General features: G+C 44.1%; 1 protein-coding gene across 1 annotated transcript in view; it reads right to left on the reverse strand.

Moving 5' to 3' along the window:
- Positions 1-19,329, reverse strand: part of LOC144493177 (retinal guanylyl cyclase 2-like) — a 58,985-nt gene extending 39,656 nt beyond the window's left edge. The window contains exons 1-6 of the mRNA XM_078212073.1: positions 18,591-19,329; positions 11,511-11,812; positions 10,206-10,560; positions 2,005-2,089; positions 722-818; positions 67-210 (exon numbers count right to left, since the gene is read on the reverse strand). Of these exons, the coding sequence (XP_078068199.1) occupies positions 67-210; positions 722-818; positions 2,005-2,089; positions 10,206-10,560; positions 11,511-11,812; positions 18,591-19,329 (1,722 nt within the window). The remainder of the gene's footprint in view (positions 1-66; positions 211-721; positions 819-2,004; positions 2,090-10,205; positions 10,561-11,510; positions 11,813-18,590) is intronic.
- Positions 19,330-23,522: the final 4,193 nt, after the last annotated feature.

The raw sequence follows: 23,522 nt of genomic DNA on the forward strand, positions 1-23,522 counted from the left end.
TTAAAAATTAGAATTGTAAATGCTACAACCACAATGCAGCGAATGTAAATACGAAATAAAAATTACCTCATAAACTGCTACATTTGAGTTTTCGTGGGTGGCAGGAGTCAGACTTCTCATTGAGTATGACCACATTGGAGACTTCCTGTCTCTGGTCTCAGAAGTGCTTTGTCCTCCTTCACTAAATTGACTATCTTCACCACTGAGTTTCTTAAAAACCAGACGTGGAAATGTTAAGAGTCAAACAGAAATGATATTTATCATGCGCAATTATGAAGAATATTGATTTTACTCACTATTTTTTAAGTTTCAAATTAAGTTTTAAAGTTTATTTACTAGTGTCACCAGTAGGCTTACATTAACACTGCAATGAAGTCACTGTGAAAATCCCCTAGTCGCCACACTCCGGCGCCTGTTCGGATACACTGAGGGAGAATTTAGCATGGCCAATGTACCTAACCAGCACATCTTTCGGACTGTGGGAGGAAACCGGAGCACCCGGAGGAAACCCACGCAGACATGGGGAGAACGTGCAGACTCCCCACAGACAGTGACCCAAGCCAGGAATTGAACCTGGGTCCCTGGCACTGTGAGGCAGCAGCGCTAACCACTGTGCCACTCACAGTGCCACCGTGCCACTCACGGTGAATTAAAAATGCATACATTATAATATAAATGATTTTAACTGGTAATATTATGAATATTTAGCTAAATTACCAACCTTTCCACTGAGCTGTGGGTTGATAAATGTTACATCATTGAGTGTCAGTAAAATCTTATCTGGGCCCTTCAGTAATTTTATTTGGATTATTCTCCGCCTGGAAATGACAAATTAGAAATCAGACCATGGGAAAATTATAAGTTAAAATACTCCCTTTTACTGTTAGTTGTCCTCAATGTGTCAGCCTTGGTGCAGTGCCAAAGCTCTCACCTCTCAGACAGTAGGCTAAATGTTCATCTTCCACTCCTGAGATCTGAGCACATAATTCAGGCTGACACTGCAATGCATTACTGAGGAAATGCTGCACAGTCAGAGGTGCTGTCCTTTGGAGGAGATGGTAGACCAAGGCACAGTCAGGTGCAGGTAAGAGAGAGAGTGCAGAAGAGGTCCACAAGAATGCTGCCAGAGAGGAGAAACTTCAGTCATGAGGATAGATTGGAGAGGTTGGGACTGATTTCCTTGGAGAGAAGAAAGCTGAGAGGAGATTTGATGGAGATGTTCAAAATCATGAGGGGGCTGGACAGTACAGATAGGGAGAAACTGTCTCTGCTTGTAAAAGAATCAAGAAGGAGTGGGATCAGATTAAAGTGACTTGCAAAAGAAGCAAACGTGATGTGAGAAAAATCTTTTTCACACAACGAGTGGTTCAGATCTGGAATGCACTGCCTGGAAGCGTGGTGGAGACAGGTTCAATCGAGGCATTCACGAGGGCGTTAGATGATTACTTGAATAGAAACAATGTGCTAGGGGTACGGGGGAAAGGCAGGGGAATGGCACTAATTCAAAATGCTTTTTTGGAGAGCTGGTGCAGACACGTTGAGCCAAATGGCCCCTTTCTGCGCTATAACAGTTCTGTGATTCTGTGAAATGTTGGAAGGATTAGCCAATTGATTAGCAGCCTGTTGACCCACATCATGAATGTTCCTTCAAAGGCCAACAAGTCCTGGAGTAGGGCTTGAACCCAGAATCTCAAGGGCAGGGGCATTATCTACTGAGTCACAAGTCCTTTTAACTGGGCTATGGCCGGGTCTGAAACTTTAAAGTCACATCAACTCCCTCATGCAAGATCTGGATGAAATTAGCCCCAGTCACCGGATGTAAATTTGTGTAATATCTGAGGATGAATGCAGTGTAACCTGCCACCAGCCCACTGTCTGTCAGTAATTCAAAATTGGGTGATGGCCAAAAATGTGCATAAATATCTGTGATAGAAGAATAGATTGCAACTTAATGCTTGGACTTGAAACCTTTTACTATTAAGGGTAATTAGCCAAAGGCTATACCTGATACAATAGGCAAGACCCACGACGAATAGCACAGCAAAGATGATCATCAGTGACACTGTTACAGCAAAGAAAGGGTCAATTCCTGAAATAAGAATTAAATAGAACAACGTTACAATAGAATAAAGTTAAAGAGAAATAAAAGTACTTGAAACTTCTGGCAGTTTATTATAATCACCCCACTTCTTCCATATACTCCGACACATGAGGCGGCACGGTGGCACAGTGGTTAGCACTGCTGCTTCACAGCGCCAGGGACCCGGGTTCAATTCCAGCCTCAGGTGATTATCTCTGTGGAATTTGCACATTCTCCCCGTGTCTGCGTGGGTTTCCTCCGGGTGCCCCAGTTTCCTCCCACAGTCCAAAGATTTGCGAGTTAGGTTGATTGGCCATGCTAAATTGCCCCTTAGTGTCAGGGGTGTCTAGCTAGGGTAAATACATGGGATTATGGGGATAGGGCCTGGGTGGGATTGTGCAGACTTGATGGGCCAAAATGGCCTCCTTCTGCACTGTAGGGATTCTATGGTTTCTTAGAATCTTAGAAACCCTACAGCACAGAAAGAGGCCATTCGGCCCATCGAGTCTGCACCGACCACAATCCCACCCAGGCCCTATCCCCATATCCCTACATATTTACCCATTAATCCCTCTAACCTACGCATCCCAGGACACTAAGGGCAATTTTAGCATGGCCAATCAACCTAACCCGGACATCTTTGGTTCTACGGGTGCCGAATATGGATTCAATGCTGAGTCATGGGCAGGATTTTTCAGCTGGGGAAATTTGGTCCTGCCACCCAAACAGTCAGTGGGGAATTCATCCACGCCGATCACAATAGCCCCGCTGCCCTTTAACGCTCCAACTGGAGACGGGACTTTTACCCCTGAGGTGGCGGAACTCCCACCTCAGCCAGCTGCCAACCAATGAGATTGACTGGCAGCTCTGTGGTCCCAACAGTAAGAAGTCTCACAACACCAGGTTAAAGTCCAACAGGTTTATTTGGCAGCACGAGCTTTTGGAGTCTCAGGCTCCTTCAGGTGAGTGAGGAGTTGTGTTCACAAACAGGGCATATAAAGACACAAACTCAATTTACAAGATAATGGTTGGAATGTGAGTCTTTACAGGTAATCGAGTCTTAAAGGTACAGACAATGTGAGTGGAGAGAGGGTTAAGCACAGGTTAAAGAGACGTGTATTGTCTCCAGCCAGGACAGTTAGTGAGATTTTGCAAGCCCAGGCAAGTCGTGGGGGTTACAGATAGTGTGACATGAACCCAAGATCCCGGTTGAGGCCATCCTCATGTGTGCGGAACTTGGCTATCAGTCTCTGCTCAGCGATTCTGCGTTGTGTGTTGTGAAGGCCACCTTGGAGAACGCTTATCCGAAGATCAGAGGCTGAATGCCGTGACTGCTGAAGTGTTCCCCGACTGGAAGGGAACACTCCTGCCCCAACAGTGCCAGCGGCAGCAGTGGCCAGGACCAGGATTGCAAGCAGTCACCAGATTCTCAGGGCGGGATTTGATGGCCCCATTGCAGCGAGGTTGTGGCCGGAAAATACAGTGAGCCGTTTCAAACTCAATTGACTGCAGCAAGACCAGAAAATCCCGCCAGTGGGAGGGGTCATGAAATTCCACTCCAAGTCACAGAGTCGAGGCCAAAAGAAGTGTGGGGGTGTTCGCAGTGGGAAGGCAAGGCGAGATCCTGGGTGGAGGGGGTGGGCGTGGGTCTCGATGGAGAGGCCACTGGGGAGGAAGCACTGTGAGGGGGGCACTCTGCCCCCTTCATGCCCATGACCCAAGAAGGATGACCTGCCAGACTTCCCCACCTATCCCAGGAAACGGTCCTTGTGGCCAATAATTGGCCAATTGAGAGCCTGAACTGGGGTGATTGTGGGTGCGCTGTCAAAGACCTCGTCTGCCCCTCGTTGAATTGCGGACAGGGTGGCGGCTGGCAGGAAGGTGGTGGGAAGTTTGCAGCTTCATTCATTCACTTGTGGATGGCCCGACTAGAGAGGGGGCAAAACTTGACCTCCTCTTGCGAAATAAGGAAGGGCAGGTGACAGAAGTGTTAGTGAGGGATCACTTTGGGACCAGTGACCATAATTCTACTAGTTTTAAGATAGCTATGGAGAATGGTAGGTTAGGCCCAAAAGTTAAAATTCTAAATTGGGGCAAGGCCAATTTTGATGGTATCAGGCAGGAACTTTCAAAAGTTAATTGGGGGAGTCTGTGGGAAGGCAAAGGGATGTCTGGTAAGTGTCATGCTTTCAAAAGTGTGTTAACCAGGGTTCAGGATAAACACATTCCTCTTAAGAGTGAAGGGCAGGGCTGGCAGAAGTCGGGAACCCTGGATGACTCGGGATATTGAGGCCCTGGTCAAGAAGAAGAAAGAGGCACATGACATGCATAGGCAGCTGGGATCAAGTGAATCTCTTGAAGAGTATAGGGGGTGTAGGAGTAGAGTTAAGAGAGAAATCAGGAGGGCAAAAAGGGGACACGAAATTGTTTTGGCAGATAAGGCAAAGGAGAAACCAAAGAGCTTCTACAAATACATAAAGGGCAAAAGAGTAACAAGGGAGAGAATAGGGTCTCTTAAGGATCAACAAGGTCATCTATGTGCGGATCCACAAGAGATGGGTGAGATCCTAAATGAATATTTCTCTTACTGTTGAGAAAAGCATGGATGTTAGGGAACTTGGGGAAATAAATAGTGATGTCTTGAGGAGTGTACATATTCTAGAGAAGGAGGTGCTGGAAGTCTTAAAGCGCATCACGGTAGATAAATCCCCGGGACCTGATGAAGTATATCCCAGGACGTTGTGGGAGGCTAGGGAAGAAATTGCAGGTCCCCTAGCCGAGGTATTTGAATCATCGATAGTCACGGGTGGGGTGCCTGAATATTGGAGAGTGGCAAATGTTGTGCCTTTGTTTAAAAAGGGCTGCAGGGAAAAGCCTGGGAACTACAGGCCAGTGAGCCTCACATCTGTGGTGGATAAATTGTTGGAAGCTATTTTGAGAGACAGGATCTACAGGCATTTAGAGATGCAAGGACTGATTAGGGACAGTCAGCATGGCTTTGTGAGTGGAAAATCATGTCTCACAAATTTGATTGAGTTTTTTGAAGGGGTAACCAAGAAGGTAGATGAGGGCAGTGCAGTTGATGTTGTCTACATGGACTTTAGTAAGGCCTTTGACAAGGTACCGCATGGTAGGTTGTTGCATAAAGTTAAATCTCACGGAATCCAGGGTGAGGTATCTAAATGGATACAAAATTGGCTTCTTGACAGAAGCCAGAGGGCAGTTGTAGAGAGTTGTTTTTCAAACTGAAGGCCTGTGACCAGTGGTGTGCCTCAGGAATCAGTGTTGTGTCCTCTGTTATTTGTCATTTATATTAATGATTTGGATGAGAATATAGGGGGCATGGTTAGTATGTTTGCAGATGACACCAAGGTTGGTGGCATAGTGGACAGTGAAGAAAGTTATCTCCAATTGCAACGGATCTTGATCAATTGGGCCAGTGGGCTGACGAATGGCAGATGGAGTTTAATTTAGACAAATGCGAGGTGATGCATTTTGGTAGATTGAACCAGGGCAAGACTTACTCAGTTAATGGTAGGGCGTTGGGGAGAGTTACAGAACAAAGAGATCTAGGGGTACATGTTCACAGCTCCTTGAAAGTGGAGTCACAGGTGGGCAGAGTGGTGAAGAAGGCATTCGGCATGCTTGGTTCCATCGGTCAGAACATTGAATACAGGAGCTGGGACATCTTGTTGAAGTTGTACAAGACATTGGTAAGGCCACACTTGGAATACTGTGTGCAATTCTGGTCACCCTATTATAGAAAGGATATTATTAAACTAGAAAGAGTGCAGAAAAGATTTATTAGGATGCTACCCGGACTTGATGGATTGAGTTATAAGGAGAGGCTGAATAGACTGGGACTTTTTTCTCTGGAGTGTAGGAGGCTGAGGGGTGATTTTATAGAGGTCTATAAAATAATGAGGGGCATAGACAAGGTAGATAGTCAATATCTTTTCCCGAAGGTAGGGGAGTCTAAAACTAGAGGGCATTGGTTTAAGGTGAGAGGGGAGAGATACAAAAGTGTCCAGAGGGGCAATTTTTTCACACAGTGGTGAGTGTCTGGAACAAGCTGCCAGAGGTAGTAGTAGAGGCGGGTACAATTTTATCTTTTAAAAAGCATTTAGATAGTTACATGGGTAAGATGGGTATAGAGGGATATGGGCCAAATGGGGGCAATTGGGATCAGCTTAGGGGTTTTATAAAAAAAAAGGGTGGCATGGACAAGTTGGGCCAAAGGGCCTGTTTCCATGCTGTAAACCTCTATCACTCTGTGATTCTATGACTTACACTGGCAGTGAATGTGCACACTCACAATGGCTGTCAATGTGCACATGTGTTGGTTACTGAATGGTGTTTCTTAAAGTAGATTAACACCAAGTCTGTAACTACATATATTTAGGTAAAGTCACCATAGTCCCAGATGACCACAGGCTGCTCTGAGGGGGGGAGCTGACTGGTGGTAATTTAACCTGAGGATCACCACACCTCGGGAAAGGTGCAAGGTTGAGAAGGCAGGGCCTTCACAAATGACCTGTGTGCATCAGGGTTATTGCTCATAAGATATCACCCCTCTTCCATCTGTGCCACAAGTCTGCTAAAACCTGGCTCCACACCTCCCTCCCTAGGTGCTCTGCCAGAAACAACCCCCCCATCCCCCCATGTAGTTATGGGAACTATCTGTTCATGAAATGCACACATTACTATTATCGGCAATCTGCATACAGATTCATCTGCCGTGTATATTTGTACACTCTTCAGACACGCTCCTGTATAGCTACCAGCAAAGCCACACAAGGCCAGCACTATCCAGGTGCAAACAGGCAAATAAAATCTGTACCATTTACCTGCGCAAAACATCCATTTTTCAGTTGCCAAGGACAAGTCACAACATTATCTCTGTAACTGTGATTAGAACTCTGGTAGAACAAAAACCTCAGGACTTTTATTTAGTGCTGTCCTCAAAAACTTTAAAATTGCTGTCAATTATTCACAAAATCAGAGCTGATGCTTGATCGTGATTTTGTTTTCTTTGGGGCAGACTCTAGTTTTCTAATTGTCCAAAAAATTGCTTCCCAGGGATATTTATTTTCGGTACTTTTCAATAATAACCAGGGTTGGAGAGGGGTGATAGTTACAGGCAGCAGATTTCTGTGTAGCCTTGTGAAAGGCCAGTCTTTCTGTCAGCAAAGTAGATAGAATCCATAGAATCACTACAGTGCATAGGAGTCTGCAACGACAACAATCCCACCCAGGCCCCTTCCCCACAACCCCACATATTTACCTCGCTAATCCCTCTAACCTACGCACCCCAGGACACTAAGGGGCAATTTAGCACGGCCAATCAACCTAACCCACACATCTCCCTGTGGGAGCACCCAGAGGAAATGCACTCAGGTGCGGGGCGAACGCGCAAACCCCACACAGATAGTGACTCAAGCCGGGAATCAAACCCAGGTCCCTGGAGCTGTGAGGCAGCAGTGCTAACCCACTGTGCCACCGTGCTGGCTGCATCATAGCTGGCTACAACATGGATAAGAAGAGAGATTTTTCTTTGAATAACTGTAACGCTACAGATAATAAGACCATATTTACACTTATAATTTAGGAGAAATGATGGAACTGCACTGACGACTCAGAGGGTAATTGTGCCAAAAGCTATGATGCCAACCATTCAACCAAGGATTTCAATTTGATTTATTTTGATTTGATTTATTGTCACATGTATTGAGATACAGTGAAAAGTATTGTCTCTTGCGTGCTATACAGACAAAACATACCGTGGATAGAGCACAAAGGATAAACAGGAAAAGGAGAGGGTGCAGAATGCAGTGTTGCAGTTACAGGTAAGATGAAGAGAAAAATCAGCTTAATATATGATAGGACCATTCAAAAGTCTGATGACAGCAGGGAAGAAGCTGTTCTTGAGGCATAGACAGGGTGAATAGTCAGAGGCTTTTTCCCAGTCAATTATAAGGGGGCACAGGTTCAAGGTGAGAGGGGAAATTTTAAGGGAGATGTGTGGAATAAGTTTTTCACGCAGAGAGCGGTGGGTGCCTGGAACGCGCTGCCAGAGGAGGCGGTGGAAGCAGGCACATTAGCAACATTTAAGAGGCATTTGGATGGGTCCATGGATAGGGAGGGAATGGAGAGACACGTTCCAAGTAAGACTAGAAGGTTTTTTTTTCCAGTTTATTTAGGGCATTATGATTGGCATGGGTTTGGAGAGCTGAAAGGCTTTTTCCTGTGCTGTACATTTCTTTGTTCTTGTTCTTTGAGTCTGTTGGTACATGTTTTCAGACTTTTGTATCTTTTTCCTCACAGAAGAAGGTGGAAGAGAGCATGTCTGGGGTGTGTGGGAGCCTTGATTATGCTGGTTGCTTTCCCGGGGTACCGGGAAGTGTAGACAAAGAGCAAAGAACAACACAGCACAGGAACAGGCCCTTCGGTCCACTAAGCCTGCGCCGAGTAGACGGAGTCAATAGATGGGAGGTCGGAGTGGGCTATGTTCACAACCCTTTGTAGGGTTGTGGAGGCCTCAGGTTTGAGTCCCAGTTAATACTGAATTTTTGCACAATCTGTTGAGGCAGCAATAGAAGCCCCACAGGTGGTCTCAGTGCCCTGGGCGAGGAGATTGGAAATCAGCAGAGTCTCCATTCCTGCGGCGACTTCTGTACAAAGTGCCATGGTAGATTCAGTGGGGTCAGATCTGACTTGAGTGACACTCTCTGTAGTTACTGTTGGAGCGATTAGTCTGAGCAGACATCCATTTATAATGTCACTTAATAGAACACACAGTTAATGAACAACATATTGAACCATAATTTGCTGCAACAAGGCATCTCGCAGCATCTGCCATTACTTAGACTTGCCGTTGCACATTTAATCACATTGGGATTTTTCACTATAGGTTACTGAGAGTGCAAGCTGATAACTCACAGATGGAGAAAACCAGGCATCAGAAGCTGAAGTGAATGTGTCACCAAAAGCACATGGACTGAGCAGAAAGTGTTACAGCAGAGTGGGTGATTCAATGTCAATTTCAGCTACAAAGTAATTTGATTAAGGGAGAAAAGAAGAAGAGAAATAATTTGTTTTTAAATGCCATTTAGGAAATCTCCAACAATTATTAAAACCTGAAGGAATAAGTTTCTGTACTGCTATAATGAATGTGAGGTTTTATAAAATGGTTATGCTTTGGGCTGTCTCTTTACTTCCAGGTAAAATGGAGTAGTAAAGAGAGTCAGGTGATCTACTTCGACTGTTGCCTGACAACAAGCCTGGGTGGTTTGGTTACCATGGGGACAGGGTGATACTCACTGGGAGGAAAGTGTAAAATGTTCGCAAGGCGGCATAGTGGCACAGTGGTTGGCACTGCTGCCTTACAGGTCCAGGGACCCAGTTTCAATTCCAGTCTTGGGTGACTGTGAGGAGTTTGCACATTCTCCCTGTGTCTGTGTGGGTTTCCTCCAGGTGCTCCGGTTTCCTCTCAAAGTCCAAAGATGTGCAAGGAGATGGATTGGCCATGCTAAACTGCCCCCTAATATCTCAAGGTGTGTAGGTTGCGTGGATGAGCGGAATAAATATGTGGGGTTGGGCGGATAGGGCCTGGAAGGGATGCGCTGTCAGAGAGAGAGTTGGTGCCGTCTTGATGGGCTGAATGGCCTCCTTCTGCATTGCAGGGATTCTGTGATTCCATGAAACCAAAGGCTGATCTCACTGTGGATAGACTTTCGGCCTGCATGTTTGTGGATGGAAAAAAGAGAAAGAGAGAATGCAGCTGGTGTGGAATAGAGAGAAGATGATGCAGGCGACATGTTACAGGGTCAACTGGCTTGTTAACAAGCTCAATTGACCCTTGATTATTGATTAAAATATGGCAGCAACGCTGTCGACTTTGACATGGGGGTGAGCTCAGGCATGGGCAGGAGGGTAGCGAGGTGGATTCCTGCTCTATTATAAGTGCCCCCCCCCCCTCCACCACTGAAAACATGCCTGTCATGGGCACAAAATACCCAGCCCGTTAATCTTTGACATCTGTGAAACATCACATTTTTGCCCAGGCAATGAACAAACTCCCAACTGGAACTCTAAGCAGTGTAAAATTTTAAGAATGTCATGTTACCTCCTGTGCAGATTTTCCCACGAGTAAACCAGCAGGCTGAGTCTGCTTTCGGTAAGATTCCATTGGGAAAATTAATTGTTCTCCCTGTCAATCGTAGTAGACCTGTTTCCATATCTACGGTGTACGTGTGATACAGTTCTGTTCCTTTGCCATCAGTGTCCAGGATTACATAATCGGTGAAGCTGTCCCCATTTTGATCTGTCCAGATCTTCTGATTAAAACCATCAAATTTTATGTTCTTGGAAAATTTTGCTATGTTACTGCCGGAGACCCAGACTTGATGTTTTCTGTTGTTATTCATAGCTTTGGCTACAAAATAGATAGCGTTATAGATAGTTCCAAACAGCGGTGATACCTGGTGACCAAAAGGGAACTGTTTGAGAACCTACCATCACTGGCAGAAGGATTTAATGACATTGTGACAGGTTTACATAAGCGGTTTTCTTTATAATTGTGAACACGGGGATTTATACATGTAATGGGCAGGATTTTCCCGCTTTGTGGCAGTGGAAGTGGACCTCTATTAGCTGGTGGCGGAATCTTCCAGTCCCACCACTGTCAATAGTGTTATTCCCATTGTTCTCACCCTCCATCACCAGGGAACCGTGAGCGGGGAAGCGGAGGAGGTATTGGTGGGATTGGAAGATCCCTCCGGTGGGAACGGCTGGAAAATCCCACCCAATGTAGAGAAAAGACACAATCACTTTACAATGGAGCCTGAAATATGCCTGCCCTGGTGTTGATATATCCCAGCCTCTAACCATGTTTCACTGGATGACTAAACTTGACCCTGACTCCTTGGGGTAGTGATTGACCCAGAGGATCAATTTGAATGCCACAAATATGTGAAGGAAGTGTGGCTTAGTGGGTAAATGCGAGCTGTGGTGCAGTTACTGAGTGACAGGGGCCACAGACGTGTGCTGATTGGGAATGTGGTGGAGACAGATTCTATTGTGGCTTTCAAAAGAGAATTGGAAAAAGTTCTGAATAGAAACATTTGCAGTATTATGGGGAAGAGGAGGGGGAGTAAGACTAGGTGAGCTGGCACAAACATGTAGACAGAATAGCCTCCTTTTTTGCTATAAGTGTTCTAATCTAAAACTAAAATAGTACTTCTATTAGTGCAATCCACCCTAGTGCTTAACATGTATGGATGGTGGGTTTTGGGTAATGAGAATAAAATGCTTTTTCAACATGTACTGCCAAACTCATCCATAATAAATTTTCTCTTGGCAAGGAACCTCCAGCACACAACCCTATCTTCAGCAAAAGTGGAGAGATGGCTGAAAAATAAGGAAGCGGTACCTGATCAGGCTTCAAGTGCGTTACAATTTCCCGGCTCAGCACACGTTCTTGAAATGCCTGACGGAATGACATTTTTTCAGAATCCACAGTGATTGTCAGCACTGAATCGTATGCCTTCTGCAGCTTGGAGTTGTTGACCAGCACTGGGTAGGGAGTGTTTTGGTATGGGAGACTGTAAAGAAGAGCATCATAGGGTATAAATACGTAGCCGCCGTCAGTCATCTGCAAATCATGGGCAACTTCCAAAAGGTGTTTCTGTTCCTCACCTCCAATTAGAACTGAGTGCATACACATGATTATCACTGAAAAACACACAAGAGGATTTTGTTATCAAGCTGTCATTGAGGTATCAAGATTCATAATTCTGGCTTTATACTATAAAAAGTAGTATTACATAAGGACATTGGAAATAGGTGTTGGAGTGGGTCGTTTGATCCTTACAACCGGCTCCACCATTCAATCCAAAAATGGCTGATCCTCGACCTCGGTTCTGCTTTCCAGCGCTATCTCCTTTTTCCTTTAGTTTTCTCAGCATCCAAAAATGCTACTGCTCTCTGGCTTGTATATATTCAGCAGCAAGTTTTGTAACCTCTTGTGTATTACTGATATGAGGCTCCATGTCAAGTCAAACTGAACTGCAGGTTTTCTGGTAGGAATGCAACATATGAATGTCGTAGAATCCCTACAGTGCAGAAGGAAGCAATTTGGCCCATCGAGTTTGCACTGACTTTCTGACAGTGCATCTTACCCAGGCCCTATCCCCATAAACATGCCAGTAAAAATACAGGTTTGTCCAGTCAAGTGTAAGTGTATTTTTAACAGTGCGATGGTCATAATTACTACCAAAGAAATCTCTCTGGCATGGAAACTTATGTTTTTCAAGTGTGGAGTGCTATTCCCTCCGATTTTAATTATTTTTGGAGATTATAAAAGAATTGAAATTTTTAAAACAACTGTTTCTTTCTGCTTCTTCTCTCTCATTCCCATCTATCTTTCCCTCTATTTATTTTACCTTCTGTACATGATTTCTCCTTAAATTCAAATACCATATCTTACACTTTGTGATTTAAATTCTGTGGGTCCAAATTTTATAATTTTAATCATTTATTTTATTTATTTGTGTCACAAATAGGCTTACATTAACACTGCAATGAAGTTACTGTGAAAATCCGCTGGTCGCCACACTCCGGCGCCTGTTTGGGTACACTGAAGGAGAGTTCAGCATGGCCAATGCACCTAACCAGCATGTCTTTCAGACTGTGGGAGGAAACTGGAGCACCTGGAGGAAACCCGCACAGACGCGGGGAGAATGTGCAAACTCTGCACAGACAGTGACCCAAGCCGTGAATTGAACCCGGGTCCCTGATGCTGTGAGGTAGCAGTGCTAACCGCTGTGCCTGGGCTTGGTGGCGCCTGTTGTTTTGGATATGGGTATGGCTTGTCGACCAAACTGGTGTCCACAAATCACATTGGCTGTTATCCTGGTGAGGGCATGGTGTGGGCATTCAACATTCGTGAGAAGCATGCAGAACAGGCAAATGTGGATTACAGGGTCAAAGGTAGGGTTCTGAAGACTGTGGAGGAACAGAGAGATCTTGGGGTCCATATCCACAGATCTCTAAAGGTTGCCACTCAAGTGGATAGAGCTGTGAAGAAGGCCTATAGTGTGTTAGCTTTTATTAACAGGGGGTTGGAGTTTAAGAGCCGTGGGGTTATGCTGCAACTGTACAGGACCTTGGTGAGACCACATTTGGAATATTGTGTGCAGTTCTGGTCACCTCACTATAGGAAGGATGTGGAAGCGCTGGAAAGAGTGCAGAGGAGATTTACCAGGATGCTGCCTGGTTTGGAGGGTAGGTCTTATGAGGAAAGGTTGAGGGAGCTAGGGCTGTTCTCTCTGGAGCGGAGGAGGCTGAGGGGAGACTTAATAGAGCTTTATAAAATGATGAAGGGGATAGATAGAGTGAACGTTCAAAGACTATTTCCTCGGGTGGATGGAGCTATTACAAGGGGGCATAACTATAGGGTTCGTGGTGGGAGATATAGGAAGGATATCAGAGGTAGGTTCTTTACGCAGAGAGTGGTTGGGGTGTGGAATGGACTGCCTGCAGTGATAGTGGAGTCAGACACTTTAGGAACATTTAAGCGGTTATTGGATAGGCACATGGAGCACACCAGGATGATAGGGAATGGGATAGCTTGATCTTGGTTTCAGATAAAGCTCGGCACAACATCGTGGGCTGAAGGGCCTGTTCTGTGCTGTACTGTTCTATTATCTATAAATCATAATCATAACCAGCCTGAAATGCTAATTTGATGCCAGCGGTGCCTCTTTCAAGCTCAATGTTACAGCTAATGCCATTTCTTAAATCTCACACAGCTAAATATGTGTTAACACAAGAACACGAGATAGGAGCAGGAGTAGACCATACAACCTATTGGGTCTGCTCCATCCGCCATTCAATATGATCATGGCTGATCTTGGACTTCAATTCTACTTTCTCACCCATTCCCCATATTCCTTGATTTTTTGAGAGGCCAGCAAGCTGTCTATCTCGGCCTGAAATATATTCAGTGATGGAGCATCCACAACCCTTTGGGGTAGAGAATTCCAAAAGATTCACAACCCTTTGAGTCAAGAAATTTCTCCTCCTCTCAGTCCTAAATGATCAAACCCCCTCATCCTGTCATTGAGTGCCCTGTGTTTTAAATTCCCCATATGGTAGAAACGACCTCTCAGTGTCTACCCTGTCAAGCTTCTTCAGAATCTTCAGTATGTTTCAATGAGGTTATCTCTTATTCTTCTAAACTCCAGGGAATATATATCCAATTTACTCAGCCTTTCATCGAAGGACAGACCCCTCATCCCAGAGATCAATTTAATGAACTTTCAATAAACAGCCTCCAATGTAAATATAGACTTCCTTAAATATGGAGATCAAATTGCGCACCGTATTCCAGGTGTTGTCTCACCAAAGTCCTGTAGATTTGCAGCAAGACTTCTTTACTCTTGCACTTCAATCCCTTGCAATTAGGACCAACCTGCCATTTGCCTTCCTATTTGCTTGCTATGCCTGCATGCTAACTTCCTTTGTTTCTGGTATGAACACACCCAGGTGCTTCTGAACATCAACATTCAGAAGTTTCACACCTTGTAAAGAATATTCTACAAAGAAAGTGAATGACCTTACAGTTCCCCACAATATATTCCATCTCCAATCTTGTTGCCCACTCACTTGAGCTGTCTATATCTCATTGCAACCTTTCTGCATCCACTTCACAGCATACATTTCCACCTAACTTGGTTTCATCATGGGATGTGAGCATTCATTGGCCATCCCTAATTGCCCTTAAATTGAAATGAGTGGCTTGCTCAGCCATTTAAGAGTCAACCACATTGCTATGAGTCTAGAGTCACATATAGGCCAGTCCAGGTAAAGATGGCAGATTTCCTTTCCTCAAGGGCATTAACAAACACATGGGATGGAATTTTACCGCCATCTGCCTTGGGATTCAAACTGGGATCCTCAGAGCATTAGCCTGGATCCCTGGATTACTAGTCCAGTGACAATACCACTACACTGCCACTTCCCTCTTACGTTACTATCTGTCTCTTCATCCACAATGTTAATATAGATTGTAAATAGCTGGAGCGCCAACATTGACCCATACAGAACTTCACCAGTCCCAGCCTGTTAACTTGAAAATGTTCCATTTATGTTTAATCTTTGTTTCCTGTGCTGTCTAATCCTCTGCCCATGTTGATATATTACCCCCAGTCTATGAGGCCTTATCTATCAGCCTTCTATGTGGCAGCTCATTGAATGCCTTTCTCTTTTATCTCCCCTACCAGTTACATCTGCGGCAAACTCTCAACAAATTTGTCAAACACAATGTCCCTTTCATAAAACCATGTTGACTTTGTCTGATCATCCTATGATTTTCTAAGGGCATTGTTAAGACTTCCTTAATAATAGATTTCAGCACTTTCCTCATGACTGATGCTACGTCAACTGGCTTGTCGTTCACTGTTGCTTTCTCCCTCCTTTCTCGAAAAGCGCTGTTGCATTTGCTAACTTTCCAATCTGCTGGGGTCATTCCAGAATTCAGAGAATTATGAAAAATTGTACCCAGTGCTCCCAATATTTTTGCATCCGCCTCTTTTAGAACCTTAACATGTAGGCCATCGGATCCCAGGATTTGCTGGATTTTCATCCCTTGAGTTTCTCCAGTATTTTTTCCCTGTTGATATTAATTACCTCAAATTCCACACTCTTTTTAGCACATAGTTATCCTCTGTTCCTGCACCTTGAATCTTCTAGTATGAAGACAGACACATATGGTTGGAGTTTGGATACAAAGGCAAACGGCTCAAGCTAGGAAATTTCCTGACTTGCTGGACCCACTTTGGTTAAAAGCACTCCAAAACATATGACTTTTACTCTGGGGTGTTGGGGAATGGGAGAGGGGTGGGTGGGCTATAATTGGAGGCAGAGGTAGGTAGTCATGGTGTTGGGTGATTGCCAAGGCAGTCTGGTTAGAAGGTCCACCTTGATTTTCTGGAAATTTTTCCCAGTTGTTTTAGAAGTTGTTGGGCCATACGGCTCTCACCCTTTGACACATCCATCCATTTGTGACTCACATACAGGGGTTAAGGCCCTTGCATCAACTAAAATGGGGTCTGTGAGTTCAGGTTTCCCTCCTGTGTGAAACACACCATGCTCCCTTTTCCTTTCCAGCAAAAACTGGATCTGTCAAAATTGAGGACAGGGCTTCCAAATTTTGGTCCCATCCGCCATTTTCAAAGGTTTGTGGGTCGTAAAATATGACCCAAAATATTTGTTCATTGTCATTGCCATTTCCTCATTGCCCATAATACTTTCTCCTGTCTCTGCTTCAAAGGGACCAATGTTTAATTTAGTTATTCTCTTCCTTTTTATGTTTCTAAAAACATTCTTAATTCAGATTTGTTACTATTTTTGTAGCATTTTAAACCTTTCCTTTCATATATTACTATCCTAGAATCATAGAATCCTGGAATGCCTACAGTACAGAAAGAGGCTATTCGGACCATTGAGCCTGCACCGACACCAATCCCACCCAGGCCCGATCCCTGTTATCACATGTATTTACTCTACTAATCCTCCTGATACTGAGGGTCAATTTAGCATGGCCAACCCACACATTTTTGGAGTTAACCATAACCTCCTGAGTAAGCTCTTTCATCCAGTGCAATTTAAAGGGATGAACCGTACAAAGGATAGTTGTTGGTGACTCCTTCAGGCTGTTATTATCATTGGATCAAGGGTGAGGTATCTAAATGGATACAAAATTGGCTTCTTGACAGAAGCCAGAGGGTGGTTAGAGGGTTCTTTTTCAAACTGGAGGCCTGTGACCAGTGGTGTGCCTCAGGGGTCAGTGCTGGGTCCACTGTTATTTGTCATTTATATTAATGATTTGGCTGAGAATATAGGAGGCATGGTTAGTAACTTTGCAAATGACACTAAGATTGGTGGCAGCAAATAAAGTTATCTCCAATTGCAACCCAATCTTGATCAATTGGGCCAGTGGGCTGATGAATGGCAGATGGAGTTTAATTTAGACAAACGCGATGTAATGCATTTTGGTAGATTGAACCAGGGCAGGACTTACTCAGTTAATGGTAGGGCGTTGGGGAGAGTTACAGAGCAAAGAGATCTAGGGGTACATGTTCATAGCTCCTTGAAAGTGGAGTCACAAGTGGACAGTGTGGTGAAGAAGGCATTCGGCATGCTTGGTTTCATCGGTCAGAACATTAAATACAGGAATTGGGATGTCTTGTTGAAGTTATACAAGACATTGGTAAGGCCACATTTGGAATACCGTGTGCAGTTCTGGTCACCCTATTATAGAAAGGATATTATTAAACTAGAAAGAGTGCAGAAAAGATTTACTAGGATGCTACCGGGACTTGATGGTTTGGGTTATAAGGAGAGGCTGGATAGACTGAGACTTTTTTCTCTGGAGTGTAGGAGGCTGAGGGGTGATCTTATAGAGGTCTATAAAATAAACAGATCAGCTAGAGAGTCAATATATTTTCCCAAAACTAGAGGGCATAGGTTTAAGGTGAGAGGGGAGAGATACAAAAGTGTCCAGAGGGGCAATTGTTTCACACAGAGGGTGGTGAGTGTCTGGAGCAAGCTACCAGAGGTAATAGTAGAGACGGGTACAATGTTGTCTTTTAAAAAGCATTTAGATAGTTACATGCGTACGATGGGTATAGAGGGATATGGGCCAAATGCGGGCAATTGGGATTAACTTAGGGGTTTAAAAAAAAGGGCGGCATGGACAAGTTGGGTTGAAGGGCCTGTTTCCATGCTGTAAACCTCTATGACTCTATGATTCTATGACAAGTGTTTGGTGCTTCCTATGGTAATTTCAAGTTTCAAGTGTTTAAAGGAAGTGTTGGGGCAGGTGGCAAAGGATCTTCTTTTAACTTTGAAAACCCCAGAATTATGGAAAGGAAGGGAACACTGTTGAAGATAAAGAATTCCTCAGTTTTGAGGTTCAAGGACAGAATAAGATGGAACAAGCGATGGCATGATAAAATATTTCTGGGATTTAGGGGAGTGGAGTTGCAGAGGAGAGGAGGTAATTGTAAAATGTTATATTTTTGCGTTTTAGGAATAGACGAAGATTTGAGAAAACATAATCATGGGATTGTCAATAGATTAGAGGAAGACACGCAATCAGCTGTAGCTCAGTTGGTAGCACTCTTGACTCTGAGACAGAAAGCTCAAGGTTCAAATCCTGCTCCAGGACCCCCAAGCAAGGTTGATGCTTTAGTGCAATGCCAAGGGACTGCTGCACTGCCAGAGGTACTGATAGTCATGAAAGGCACTATACATATGCAGTTTTTTCTGGGCTATTCATCCAGCAGTCTCATCTACAGGTCCTCCGAGAGCACCTCACTACTGAGTGGTGCTGGAAGAACTGCACAATCTTCCAATGTTAAGATATCGGCACTGTTCCAACAGGCTACAGTTTGCAAATTCCAAGGATTACTTTAGTTCCAGATGTTGAAGAAAGGTTTGTACATACCGTGAAATCTATCAATAGCTTTTATTTTCTTTAGAACGTTTCTGATGCTCTGCAGTTGGTTTTTCATTGGCAACACAACTCTCACTGGCAGTCCTTTTTTGCGGAGGACACTAGCCACTTTCGCAGCCGTGTCTACCCAAATGTCTTCAGCTGATGAGATGATGGCTACATGGGCCCACCGAAAATATCTCATTACAGTGAAGAGGACTCTGGTTGGAGATGGTAGAGTTCGGGCAAATGTTGGGTAGTTTGTAGCATCGTCCAGTTCATAGTTTACACAAGCCCATGAAAATATGATTCTGTTCCAATTTTTCCCCAGAAGGGAAGCAGCGTCACAGTAGCCTGGATTTGTTGGGCCGATGAATCCGGATGCCAGTTCTGAATAGTCAAGAAAAGCAGCCAAAGCTTTGGAGGTCTGACAGTCTTCATTTAGTATCACGTAATCAAAGTGGTTACCGAGGCTTAACGATGCATCCTTGTTGATTCGGTCAATCGCTAATTTAGCAGCGATATTTGGAAGAGCTTTGGCAAAAATAGGGTCACATCTCCAGGGCCCTATGACTCCCACCCTGTATGTTCCACAATGCACTGAACATGGAAGTGTCAACACCACCAGAATGACACAAAGCAATAGCAAGGGCGACAATGGAGCTGACATAAACTGTTGCTTTTTGATGTCAATCCGGATGGGATGGTTCGATAATTTCACTGTATAGAAGTAAGAGCAGTGGATTATCATGGCTATCTTACAGCACTCCAGACCATTCAGTTAGAAGGATGCATTTAGAACTTAATCCAGACTTTTTTGAAAGTGTTTCCAGAAGTAAGTCCTGCAAAAATAAAAAAAAAATAGATTTAGGTTATTCTTCCTGTGAATGCCTTCACATTCTTGCTGACTTTCACAGTCTGTGTTTTGTTGATAACTACTATGGTCCTGCTCCTCTTTATTTTTCAAAATCCAAATATACTACCCTACATCCTACACACCCTTCTTAATTTGGATACCTTCATGGGCAGCACGGTGGCACAGTGGTTAGCACAGCTGCCTCAGAGCGCCAGGGACCTGGGTTTAATTCTGGCCTCGGGTGACTGTCTGCATGGAGTTTGCACATTCTCCTCGTGTCTGCATGGGTCTCCTTCGAGTGCTACGGTTTCCTCCCACAGTCCAAAGATGTGTGGGTTAGGTTGATTGGCTATGCTCAATTGCCCCTTAGTGTCAGGGAGATTAATAGGATAAATGTGATTAAGGGGTTAGGGCTGGGTAGGATTGTTGTCGGTGCAGGCTTGATGAGCCGAATGGCCACTTTCTGTAGGGATTCTATGATTCTATGCTGAAAATTGATGGCAGGTTTGGTACTGTCATGTTCCTGGTGTGAAGAGATGAAGCATCCTAAATGCGGGAACCATTCATCAATTTTAATTTATTGTAAACTTTAGGTCTGGGCATCTGTAACGTCTTAAATGCAGTTTCTAGGGGTAAGGCACCATGACGGATTAGCGAATTACATCTCAATATTCACTGCAACGTTGCTCACATTAATGTGTTCTTTTTTGAAATTTCAAAGCTATGAAAGTTCATATTTCCCTCAGTTTTTTTTCCCCCTTTAATTCTTGAAATTGAAGGTTAGTTATCACCAAACAACTATCATTTGATTTATCTCTCCTTTCCTACATTTTTAAAAATTTCCATGGCATTCTGCACTGTTGACCATTCATCGAGGCTTCTCACCAACACCTTAAAGCGCTGGCTCAGTGCAGTGCCCCACATAGCCTTCTATTGTCTCTGCACGGAACCAAACATCATTCTTTTGTCATATTCTTTGATAATTTCTATAAACTAAATTGGCTGGATAAGTTTAAATTGGTACAACTTTGATCCATTTTGAAATCAGGCCGAACCAGATACAATTTCAATATAATCATTAAAATGACCTTCCAGTAAAAAGACAATTTCCAATTGATGCTTATTTACTCATTCTATAATAAACCCAGCACAAAATCATTCTGCCTAATCTCTCACATGTTGCACAATTGAATACACAGTGCGACTGAATGATCTTGCATTCTGTACAATTACAATGGACCATAAAATGGTCAGGGAAAGAAACAGATAGAGGAACATTTGTATTACGACCTTAATGTGACAAGTTGAAGTGAATTGACAACTCAGCCTTATTAGAGTTCTGTTCAATGCTGTACTAATATTTTTATTCTATTCACTGAAGCTAAGTTGCAACCCACTTGTACATTTGATTAAGCAAAGCTTGTTGTAACCATAGCAAGATCAGATTATTCCGCCAATCTCACAATCTAAAATCTATTTATTCATGTTGCAATTTGACTTTTAAAATGGTGAATAAAATCTAAACTTACCGAGTTTTAGGATGAAGAAATGAGAAGGTTACTTTCCCTCATTCCCGGTTTAACAAAGTCTTAGGTTATAGTGACTGATCTGATTAAATCCAATCGCATCAGCCTGCTTAGCACTTTTCACCTTTCAACATTAATATCATTCGTTCCTCCTTCTTTTCCTTCGCTAGATGTCAATTTTGACCGAATGTGTCCAAAACCTTTACACGGAATATATATTTATTTCCCGACAAGGTGTGGGGACAAACAGTTGCAAAGTGAGAGGTTGGTGTTTTGGACGGTACAGGTTGCAGCTTACAGGCAATATTGTGCCCAAGGAATTGTAAATCCTTTAAACTGACATGTAACAGAGCTGTGTATCCCAATGACCTACATACAATGACCTTAAGATTGTGTTTCAATTGTCCAGAAATGCTAAATCCCAGTGCCAGTTTTACAGAGGACGATTTCAAAGGAAAATTAGAGGGAAATGAATCAGGACCACAAATTGATATGACTAGAAAAACAGTAAATGAGAAAAGGTTTAAATAAAACAGTAAGTAAATAGCTTGTGTGTTTTACACTACGCACACAAACTTCCCGTGAATTTATTATTCACTGGCATAAATTGAATTTAAAAAAACACAATATTGTTACTTCTTTCTTGCAGATATTTACAACATTCACCATCCAATTTTGTTGTATAAACAGCAGAATTCCTAGACCCTGGCCACACGATGGTTCTATCGAATAATTCTGAAACTTCTTTCCTAATTTGATGTCCACTTCGTGCCTAAAGAAATTATAAGACCATAAGATGCAAGAGCAGAAGCAGGCCATTCGGCCCATCAAGGCTGCTCCACCATTCAATGAGATCATGACTGATCTGATGTGATAATCCTCAACTCCACTTTCCTGCCTTATCCCCTTAACCTTTCATTCCCTAATTGATTAAAAATGTGATTATTTCAACTTGAACATATTTAACAACCCAGCCTCTACAGCCCTCTGTGGCAAAGAATTCCACAGATTCACTATCCTCTGAGAGAAGAAATTCCTCTTCATCTCTGTCTTAAATGGGCGATTGCTTAATCTGCGATTATGCCCTCTGCTCCTAGATGCTCCCACAAGGGGAAAACAGCTTCTCAACATCTATCCTGTCAAGGCCCCTGAGAATTCTATATGTCCCAATAAGGTTGTCTCTCATTCTTCTAAACCTCAATGAGTACAGGCCCAACTGACTCAACCTCTCAACACTAATAAATAAACTTCAAACTTTAAACTTTAAAAACTTTAAACTTTTAAACTTTAAACTTTAACTCTCCTCATAAGAAAATTCCTCCATATCTAGGATCAACCTAGTAAACCTTCTCTGGACTGCCTCCAATGCCAGTATATCTTTCTTTAGATAAGGGGAAAAATACTGTCCACAATGTTCTAGGTGTGTTCGAACTAGTGGTTGCATGGCTTTGGCAAGGCTTCCCTATTTTTATACTCCATTCCCTTTAAAACAAAGGCCAATGTTCCATTTGCCTTCCCTCTGACTTGCTGACCTTGCATGCAGGTTTTTTCTGATTTGTACACGAGGATCCCCAAATCCCGCCGTGCTGCAGCTTTCTGCAATCTTCCTCCATCTAAATAATATTCAGCTCATCTATTCCTCCTACCCAAGTACATAACTTCATGTTTGCCTCCATTATATTCCATCTGGCAAGTTTTTGCCCACTCACTTAGCCTGTCGATATCCCTCGGTAAACTGTGGGCCTGATTTTACCGTCGCGTTGCACCTGTTTTCGAATGCAAAAATTTGGTAAAGTTGGGTGTGAGGCGAGTAGTGCGATCCATGCCCGCCTCCGCGCCGGTTCCCTCTTTACCAAGGCCTGAAAATGACCGCGATCGGGACCGCGCCCAAAACGGCGATTTAAGTGCATTTGCATGCATTTAAATTGATTTAATGGGCTGCACACCCAACTTTACTGGAACTTTCCCCTATACCACCGCGTTCGCTCATCCAGAATTGGCGCGAAACAGGCATGCTCCATATAGTCTGATTCGGGCGCTCCAGTTAGTGAGGAGGTAAGTGCCAAGCTGAGATCGGTGGGGGAGGGGGAAGGTGGATCCACTGACACTCTGCCTGAGATCAATGGGGTGGGAAGAGGGGGTCCACTGCCACTCTCCCTGTGATCAGTTGGGAGGTAGGGGGGCCCGCTGCCACTCTGCCTGAGATCAGTTGGCAGGAAGAGGGGTCCGCTGACACTCTGCCTGAGATTGATGGGGGGGGGGGGGGGGAAGGGGGGGAGGAGCCTGCGATCCTTCTGGGTGGCGGGGGTATTGGGGGATAAGGTGGTCAGTAATGTTGTGGGGGTGGGGCAATGTCTGTGGGGGCCAGGGGGAGGTATTATCCGGCTCGGGAGGGATGTGGCAGGGGAGCAGCATTCTATTTTGTTTTGCACATGCGCGGTTGGAGGTGCCGATCGGAGCTGCAGGGTTTCGGGCGCGTTAAGCCCCGCCCACAGGCTTCTGCAGCACGATTCGGAATCGCTGATATTCTTACAGGCAGAGTGCGTGTGGGGGCGCCTGGGA

Source organism: Mustelus asterias, chromosome 4 (assembly GCF_964213995.1).
Source record: "Mustelus asterias chromosome 4, sMusAst1.hap1.1, whole genome shotgun sequence".
NCBI lineage: Eukaryota > Metazoa > Chordata > Chondrichthyes > Carcharhiniformes > Triakidae > Mustelus > Mustelus asterias.